The sequence below is a fragment of the Salvia hispanica genome, chromosome 4, assembly GCF_029641045.1.
Source record: "Salvia hispanica isolate PSC_SH4W2 chromosome 4, Shi_PSC_v1, whole genome shotgun sequence".
Classification (NCBI taxonomy): domain Eukaryota; kingdom Viridiplantae; phylum Streptophyta; class Magnoliopsida; order Lamiales; family Lamiaceae; genus Salvia; species Salvia hispanica.
The window spans coordinates 13,439,968-13,449,793 of record NC_142695.1 but is presented as its reverse complement, the minus strand read 5'-3'; the positions used below and the strand labels follow the sequence as shown (position 1 = coordinate 13,449,793).

Genomic DNA, 9,826 nt, shown 5'->3' with positions numbered 1-9,826 from the left:
TGAGGAAATAGCAAGCACATTTTCATTACACGCGTTAATACATCTAATCTATTGTTAGTTAAAAGACACATATATATAGAATAAGAATACTTATTATCTATAAACTAATCGATTCTATATATATACAACAGGCAGACCTTGGAGATCTCATGTTCGTTTTTCCATGGACATTAGAATTACCTGGAATGCTACAGCTTCAGATTAAGCATCGACGAGCAGCAGCCTATTTTGACTAGCAGTTTTGGGCTCCCCTTCCCCTCTGTAGCAGAACGACGATGACCATGCCTCTTTGTGCCACGGATCAGTTCATGTAGCAGGAAAGGTTCCTATCTATCTGTGGGCTTTCACCAGATTTCTACAAGATCAAAAAGGAATTTGTATAAGCTATATCAATTGGGCATGTTGAAGCATATGGATTAGATTGAATGAACACTATATGAATTTTTTTTAATGCAATCTAACATGAAAGGGTCCACTAAAAGTAGAAACAAGTGTAATGCTTCTGGTCATATGGAGATAAACTAATACTACTATTAACCCAACAATCCTAATATATCCAATCCATGGTTTCAAGAAAAATTGTATCGGTAAATGATCATCAAAACTCCGCGAGTAAACTATAGAAAAATGTTGAGCATACCATTTGATTTCAGAACCTGAATGCCATTTGGAAGGCACATCTCAATAAGCTCGAGAAGAGGCCCACCAAATGAATGACAAGAGAAGACAGCAAGCATGCATGTCAGCTAGAATCCTGATCAGCATTAGACCCGAAAAAAGGTCGCCTTTTTCTCAATATCTCAGCTTCTCTAGCAATCTGGATATCAGAGGGCCAGAAGATCTGACGGCAAACTTTGAAAATAAACCGGGGGAGCAATCCTATAACCATTATGAGTAAGATGGAGATCCAGTAAACTGGTGATTTTACAAGATGGTATATTGTACTGCAAAACAACAACAATTTCACAGTGTCAACCATAGATGACTATTAGTGCATCTTATAAATACGTGATGAATGATAATTTTCAACATATAGACTAACCCATAATTAGGGAAAACAGGTATAGAATCAAGCACCACCATGCAGCCATATGTTACAACAATTGAGCCCCATATAGCAGCATGAGTAACAAATACCCATCGCTGAATATCCATTGCCAAGTGCACATTAACTAATATGACAACTGCAATTGTCCATAAGCTTCCCATACTCCATATGTCAATAGTGCTCTCTCTGTAGGTGAACAATGGTACGTAGAAGAGTACAAGGCTCTGCCACAATGTGTCCACCATTGTAATCCAGAAGAGGGTCATATTGTAACTCTCTTGACGGTGCCCTGCTGCATAGAGCTTTGGATATTTGAGTAATGTCTTATGACTTAGGTCCTTGTCTAGAATACCAACAACAACCGTTGGTACAGAAGTATAAATGACGGAGTAAAAAACACTGCTCCAATCTGTCAATGCAGAAGTAGTAGAAAAGGCTGTACATAAGATATACCTGCAAAATTAATAGAAGAAAGCACTAGTTCAGCAGGGATCCATATGTAGTTAAAGTATGCATAGGTGTGTGGATTTTCTATGCAACAAACACGCCTTTCATGATATCAACTTGGAAAGCCCCAGATTTCATAAGGAAACATTATGCACTACATAAAGATCAAGGATACTCTGCGTACCAGAAAAGCATCAACACAAAAACAGCATTGCGATAAAAATTGTAGAGAATGAGATAGCCAAGCCGCTGATAATTCCAGTGTCCATGCACCAAAAGCAATCTTTTCAAAAATCTGAACTGGCCCATAGCAAAGTCTGATGCCATCACAGCTTGGCGCCCTTCTTGCCCACAAATTCCAACGCCAACATCCGCCATTTGGATCATGGAAACGTCATTAGCCCCTGCAAAAGCATTACTCATCAGATGACGATAAAAGAGTTCTTCATAAAGCTTTATGAAAGATATACTAGTTCATAAAGTTCAGACAGAAAACAAGAAGAAGCATGATGTATCTGAGTCACAGTGTTACACTAGACTATCAGTGTACTACAATAACAAATTCAGATTTACATCCCAACTCAAAACATAATGCAGCAATTACCTGCTTAACCCTAAGCAACCGAGATCACAACGAATAGATAATGTAATGATAGAAAACAAAGATATATGAAATCAAAATATAACCGACTCACCGTCACCAATGGCTAGTGTAAGATCATCAGTGCGGCTTTTAATCATGTCCACAATTCCAGCCTTCTGCAAGGGTGCAACCCTACAACAGAGCACCACCTTACACAAAGTGGTGAGGTTGAACAGCTGATGACATTGACAAAAAAAGAAGTAAGAGGCTTGTTCATTCTTATAACTGTAAATAAGCTTCTATCAAGATATCAAACATAAAGCTAAGAAATGCTTGAGTAAAATCTTAAACGTAAAACTAGTCCAGGACAGCTAAACAAAAAAATAAATTGGGTAAAATTTTATGGTACTCCCTTCGTCCCCCAGACGTATGAACTATTTCCTTGTCAGTCCGTCCATGAAAAGTATGAACTTTCTAATTTTGGAATAGTTAAACACATTACCCCTACTCATCATTTTATTTACTACTAATACCATTACACTACTCTACTAATGATGCTTGGAGCCCACTCTACACTAACACTACTTACACTACCTTTTATCTCAATATCTTACTTTACCAATTATACATTAAAACACATGCCGAACCAAATGTTCATACTTTTTCAGGGACGTAGGGAGTTTAAAATAAACACAGACTAAAAAAAATGCAAATCAGAATAAAGCAATTGAAAAGAATGATGTGTACCTCGTATTCCAAGTCTTTCTCTAATATGTATACCAGACTGTTGCCATCAATTATAAGGGCTAGCGGGCCAAAAGTAGGCCTGTCTTCCTCACCTGTAATCTGTTGAGACATATTGGAAGACTTTGTTTGAGAAGTCATTTCAAGAAAATTAAGTTCAGTCTTCTTCTTCAAATTCGTTGTATCATCAAAGGAACTTGCATAATTGACATGGTATTTGGCCTTGGCATCACATAATAGTTTTCTGCATTCATGTTCTGAATTTCCATTGATTATGATCTGGTGCATATCTGCTGTCAAGAGTCGGCAAGAAAGACCAATAGATATTGCCGTCTCTTGCTTATCTCCAGTGAGAACCCACACCTTTATTCCAGCTTGCCGCAGGGACTCAATGGCTTCAGGTACACCCTCTTGTAATCTGTCCTCAATAGCTGTGGCTCCAAGAAGGGTCAAGTTGCATTCAATGAGAGCTGCAGCTTGGCGTAGTTTTACAACTCTATCAGTCAAAGATGTGCACGCATCTTCGTACATTTGTTGCCACTCTGCAAGGAGTTCACCACTAAGGTCCCTAGATGCAACAACCAGGGTGCGTAAACCTTCAGATGAATAATCATTCAGATGTACTTGTGTTACATGTCTCATGCGATCATCACATGGAAGATCTTTTTTTAAGATGCTGAACATTGATGTATCAGCCCCCTTCACCAACACCTTAACACTGCCATTGGGAAATCTAATGACAACCGACATTCTTTTACGCACGCTATCAAACTCATGCAAACCCAATACATCCAACCTGCATTGCACAGGGTAATTACTCTAAGCCACAAAAATAGCTTCAAGATTAACAGGAGTCTATCAATGAGAAATAACTGGACTATGAAAAATATCCATGTACTGAATTCAGGAAAAGAGGAAATGATGAATAACAGATATTATATCACTTGTCAAGAAAGATCAGCTTATTAGGGATCAAAAAAAATTAAGAGATTATAAGTGAAGTAATGAGGTCAGCTTTCTACCTTAATTTCTCACCATTGGCATCAATCACTATATGCCCAGATGTCCGCTCAAAAAGTGTATAGCCATAAGCAGAGGCTGCTGCAACCAATGCCTGTTCATCAGGAGACTCACCTTGATAATCTATAGAAGTCTGGCCATCACTCAATAAACTACCAGAAATACTTGAAGGAATCCCGGTAAGAATGGGTATCACGGTGTTACAAGCTGCAAGTGTCAGGAAAAAGTCGTATGCAGCAATTCTTTCTTCTCCATGCAGATCTTTGTACAATAATTTGATGAGTTCAGTATCAGGGGTGATTTCAGATTTAAGCTTCCATTTTCTTCCACTCCCCATACACTCTTCCACTGCACATGTTATCACAAGATAAGACAAAAATCATGAAAGAGAAAATGACAAGACAAAAATAAATGATATTATCTCAGCTATGCAAACATGAGCATGCACACATAAAACAAAGGACTTAAAAAGTTTATAGCACTACTATTGCAACATGTACAGTGGAAAGAAACTTTAAAAGAAAAGAGCGGTGCAGAAATAAATTATTAGTTTAAATCATAATAAGATTAACGAGAAAATTAAATTATGGCTATATCTTGGAACTCAAAGTGGAGAGGACAAAGAAGAATAAGGTGTGAATATAAAAGCAGGACAGGTGAACAGCTGAAGGGTATCTGTTCTGCAGATATAATAATGACCTAAACTGCAGTCTTTTTCAAATGTATCTTGTTTGTCAATACAGTTCACTGGATTTCAAGAAGATAGTCATGTAAAATTACAAAAGAATGTGTGTCAATGATCTTTTTCCTATTAGCTACAGAAATACCATAGATCTTTTTCCTAATAGATAACAATACAATAGTGCTTGAATATATGCAACACAGGGCAACGCCAACATAAATTCACATTATCATTGAAGTAAAGCAAGACTTTCAAATTATACCTGTGGCGTCTATCTCCCGTGAACCAGCTTTAGAGTCACCATAACTCTTCCCCCAGATACTTGCTTTCTTGAATTCCATCTTGTTTTCTGTCAGTGTGCCTGTCTTATCAGAAAGTATATATCGTATTTGTCCCAAATCCTCATTAATATTCAAGGATCTGCACTGAAACCTAGAATTGCTCAAACTGTCGTACATGTGCTGATCACCAATCATGAAATATGATTGCCCCAACCGCACCAGCTCCATCGTGATGTAGAGGGATATCGGAATCATTATCTGGAAAACTATGATAGAACTCAAGAATGAGAAAAATGTCTCCATAGGAATTCCATAATACTTGTACTTCTTGCCATCTTTTCCCTTTTGGAAGTAAACTTTTCGGTAGTAAGGCAGTGTATCAAGCTGAAACTTGTGGCGATTTAACCATAAACCCATCCCTAGGCCGACAACAAGGCACATGATTAAAAGAAAAACTGATAACCAAAATGTCTCCCGGTTCATGTAGGTTTCCAGTCTGCTTCTTTTAGAAGGGGACATTGCACTGTTTAGCATAGCTTTTGTATCCTGTCCAGCATAAACCACGACCCCAACTGCCCATTCTGTGTTCTTCAGCTGACAGCCACGTAGAATAATATTGGATTGGCTGAGAGGAAGGAAATTCCCATTGAGCTCCATATTAGCCATGAACTCATAGATATTCCTGTTTGGCTGCTCACAAGTGATGATACCAGATATCATAGTCCCTTCAAGAAAAAGTTTATTAGTTTCTTGTCGAGCATACCTTGTTTTCAAGTTTGATTCACCATCCAAATTCATAGTCTGAATGTAGGCAATTCCACTAGGATCACTCGTTGCTAGCAACACCATATCACAAGGAATAGTTTCATCAGAACTGATCTTCAATACCTCACCAGCCTGAATCATTTTCCACCTTTTGGGATGGAATCCATCTGATTGTAGCACTAGTGCCTCCCTATTATTCTCATTCCTGTCAGATCTGTGTCTCCGCCAATCCTCATAACCATCTTTGACAGCCGTGACAGTAAGCACAAAAAGAAGAGGGAAAAGGGAAACTGTTCTGCCAAATACTGCAAGAGGGGGAAGCTGGTTCAAAGCAGCAATGGCTAAAAAATACAAATAAGCCACCCTGTGAAACTGAATGAAAAGGTTTTTGGGCAAGAAGTTAAGCAATGTGTACTTGCTTGTCCGGATCTCGTTCCCAGAAAAATGAGAGTTATCACATGTCTTCTTGGGATCATTAATATGTATCAACCTGGGGTTATCATGACGTGTGGTATTATCTTCAAGCTTCATGTTTAAGTGAAACTTCTCAGGCCTATGAGGTTTGCCCACGGCCTGTTTCCAGTAAGGAGAAATGTGAGATGGAGCCCCAGATATTTCAACGTTCCGCTGCACATCCTAATTTACACAACTCCATGACACAAAGCATCTCTGTGCTCTTGGGAGGCATTGCTGACAAAACTCCCTTTCTTCCACCCTCGAAAGCAGGGCGTTGTGATAATTTCCCGAAACAGCTTCACGCAGCAGAGTTTTTCTTGAACTCCTTCAGATGATACAAATTGCAATCTTGTGTGTCATCAGGAATCCAGGAAGAGAATGATCTGTCACGGCGCAAACATGACAATGAGCTGAATCTCAAGGACAAGTTAAGGCGCTGATGTTGAGCTGGGGTTGTGGATTATAAAATGGTTCAGATTTTTGCAGCATTGGCTTGTCAGAAGACACAAAGAATCCATCAACACTAACAAAACGAATTTCTTAAGGTGAAAAATCGGTAAAACCCTACAATCCCCAACCTGAAAATTGAGTCACCAAAGGATAAGATTTGAGGAGACGATGATATCCCCGGGGTAAATCAGCAAGACAAAATGGGGAGGCGAAATCAATGCATTACTACTGGAGCATTTGCTAAATTTGGTACTACCAGTTCAAAATAAATTCACTCAAAAAGCTAAGCTCTTAAACCCTAGTAGACATGAGTGCTAAATAAAAACACAGCTTTACCTTGAGAGAGAGAAAAGAAAGCAGCAGATCCAAAAATCCAATCGAATCAGTGATGAAACAGAAAGTAAAGGACTAGAAATGCATCACCGCCGAAAAAGAGGAACAGCATTTAAGATAAATGAAGACGAAAGAAAAAACAAAAACGAAATTCGGAATGATTACGTGCAGATGAATTATAGATAAAAGGACGGGAAACAATAAAGAGAGGACTGACCTTGAAGCGCAGAGAGATGGCCCGTCTATTTATGAATGCACTGAATACGAAGTCGAAAATTTGGCAGATTTCAGATCTCCGATCCCTTTCTTTGTTTATCCGCTTCTGTTTCTTCAATCCACAACACTTCTTCTTTTTCTTTTTCTTTTTCTTTTTTTTAAGGAAGAATTAATGAAATTAAATTAGTGAACAAGTGATTAGGAATAGAAGAAAGTGTATTTGTTCTGCAACTGAAGCAAATCAGCAATTGCTGGTAGGGATGATTTAGATTGAGATTTGAGAGAGATTATACGGCTTGATATTAGGCTTTATTTTTATTTTTTTTATATATATATTTTCCCTTTCAAATTTGTTCGAATCCAAAAATTAATTCAAATGACAAATTAAGCACTCAAATACGTTGCTTTTGCTTTTAATATATCCTATATACAACCAAACCAGCAAATCAATCATATATATAGGAAATCAATTTAATTATCATATGTTGGCTTTGCCCTTTGATATTACATGTAAAATTAAAACTATGTACAAGAGGTTGTGGTTTGGAACATGCGAATAATAGAAATCCACTTTTCCAACTAACTCTTACATATGTGAATTTATAAATATTCTAGAAATATGTAAATAAATAGATGGTGCATATTCACATAATAAAATAAAAATTTTAATGCGCGGTCACTACATTATTATAATTATTCAAATAGTAAAAATATATTATGGATTAAATATAATTTAAAGAGTAAGAGCATCCCCATCCGTGCTCTTAGCTAAGAGCACGGAATGGGCCCCCCACTTTTACTGCTTGTCCTTAGCTAAGAGCACAACACCCACATCCGTGCTCTTAGTTAAGGACAAGCTCAATGGTCCCACCATTCTATTATTCAATTTAAATAAAAACATTTCCACAATATTAAAATGCATTAAAATATCCGAAATACTATTACAAATTACAAAATAATTAAAATTTACATAATTAAAATCCTAAAAATTAAAAATTACACAAATAAAATCCTAAAAATTAAAAATTACACTACTCGTTGCCGAATTTCGCCCAAATGTGATTGATTAGATCTTTTTGTAGCTCAGTGTGGGCTCTTGTATCGCGCATTGTGTGTCTTCTTTCCATCCTCTCGTTCACCGTCGTATGCACACCTCGGCGTGGGGGAGACCTCGCGGTTGAGCTTTCGGCTTCATCCTCGTCGTAAAAGTTACCCGCCATCGGTCCTTCGTTAGCTATAATCATGTTGTGCAAGATAATACACGTGTACATGATGTCGGCGATATTCTTAACGTACCAAAGCCGAGAAGGGGACTTCACAATGTTGAATCGGCCTTGAAGGACACCAAAAGCTCTTTCGACGTCTTTCCGAGCAGACTTTTGACGCTGCGCAAAAAGAATCCGTCTTTGCTCTTGTGGATTGCTGAACGACTTCACGAAAGTCGACCACCTTGGGTAGATACCATCGGCGAGATAGTAACCCATGTGGTATGCATTTCCGTTGACGGTGAAGTCGATCGCCGGTGCTACACCATTCAAAACATAATCGAAGAGTGGTGAAGAATACAGCACGTTCAAGTCGTTGTTGGATCCAGCAACACCGAAATATGCATGCCAAATCCATAGGCGGTAGTCGGCGACCGCTTCAAGGATAAGCGTTGGGCCGCCACCTTTGTGGCCGCTTAAGTGTTGCCCCCTCCAAGCAGTCGGGCAATTCTTCCACTTCCAATGCATGCAGTCAATGCTGCCTAGCATACCGGGAAAATCGTGGACTGTTTCGTGAAGACGAAGCAACTGTTGACAATCGTCGGTGGTGGGTGCCCGAAGGAATTCCTCGCCGAAAGCAGAACGAACGCCGTCGCAAAAATTTTTGAGGCATATGATTCCAGTTGACTCACCGACATGCAAATACTCGTCGAAGAGGTCAGCCGTTTGCCCAGTAGCAAGTTGTCGGATGGCACAAGTAAACTTTTGTAACGCCGTGAGACTTTGCCGACCTGTTGCGTCTGCACTTTCTTGAAAATATTCAACGCGGGTGGACAATGTGTTGACAATACGCATAAACAACCGTTTTGACATGCGAAAACGGCGCCGAAAGTAATCTTCTAGATACCGCGGCTTGTCGGAAAAATAGTCGGCAACGAGCCTTTCATGGGCTCCCTCTCGATCACGAGGGATGTAGCGACGTTTTGCTCTAGTTGGTTGAGGAGGAGGGGCGGGGGTATTGGCGGCGACATAGGCTTCATAGGCGGCATGATATTGTTCATAATATTCTTGTTCTTCGCGCTCCGCTTCCGCAATGAGATTGGTGAAATCCATTTTTGAATTTTTGAGAGAGAGTTTAGGTGAGAGAGGAAGATGTAGATGATTAGTATGAAAAAGTATGAATGAGAGATAATTTGATGTGAAAAGTGGATGATGAATGTGTGTATTTATAGATGATTTTGGGATTAAAAAAAAATCACAAAAATCCAAAAAAAACATCTATAAACGGCTCTATTTTTTTGGAAATCCAAAAATATATTTTTTTATTTTTTGGTATTATTTTGAATTATTTATGCATTTTTTAAAAAAAAATTAAAAATCGAATTTGTCAACGTTAATGCCGTTGGCCAATCAGAGCGTGCCACGTATGGCTGCTTAGCGGCACGAATGTGCTCTTAGCTAAGAGCAGCGCCGTGCCGCTGGCACGGACGGACGAGCTCCATCGGCGGACTGACGAGCTCGTGCTCAGCGGCACGGACGGACGGACGGCAAATTTCAACCGCTGCGGATGCTCTAAGGGCCAAATGTGGTCCTAAA

At 39.0% G+C, this 9,826-nt stretch overlaps 1 protein-coding gene across 5 annotated transcripts; it reads right to left on the bottom strand.

Annotated features, from left to right (window-relative positions):
• LOC125193959 (phospholipid-transporting ATPase 1-like) lies at positions 1-7,307 on the bottom strand. Of its 5 annotated transcripts, none has more exons than XM_048091922.2 (9): positions 7,027-7,307; positions 4,787-6,604; positions 3,845-4,190; positions 2,826-3,618; positions 2,191-2,314; positions 1,680-1,899; positions 1,043-1,501; positions 641-944; positions 1-355 (listed from the first exon to the last, which is right to left on the bottom strand). In XM_048091922.2, the coding sequence occupies exons 2-8, from the start codon at positions 6,099-6,101 to the stop codon at positions 743-745; spliced, it is 3,459 nt and encodes a 1,152-aa protein (XP_047947879.1). In that variant the 5' UTR covers positions 6,102-6,604; positions 7,027-7,307; the 3' UTR covers positions 1-355; positions 641-742. The 5 variants fall into 5 exon arrangements, with proteins under 5 accessions (XP_047947879.1, XP_047947880.1, XP_047947881.1 ...); XM_048091923.2 differs by having other exon boundaries at positions 4,787-6,409; XM_048091924.2 differs by lacking the exon at positions 7,027-7,307 and adding an exon at positions 6,813-6,890.
• Positions 7,308-9,826: the final 2,519 nt, after the last annotated feature.

Excerpts from the sequence above, each read along its gene's own strand:
- LOC125193959 (XM_048091922.2), bottom strand. The coding sequence starts at position 6,101 with ATGAAGCTTGAAGATAATACCACACGTCATGATAACCCCAGGTTGATA. Across the intron at positions 4,191-4,786 it reads ACGGGAGATAGACGCCACAG|TGGAAGAGTGTATGGGGAGT; the intron begins GTATAATTTGAA and ends TAACATGTGCAG. Across the intron at positions 945-1,042 it reads CCTGTTTTCCCTAATTATGG|TACAATATACCATCTTGTAA; the intron begins GTTAGTCTATAT and ends GTTGTTTTGCAG.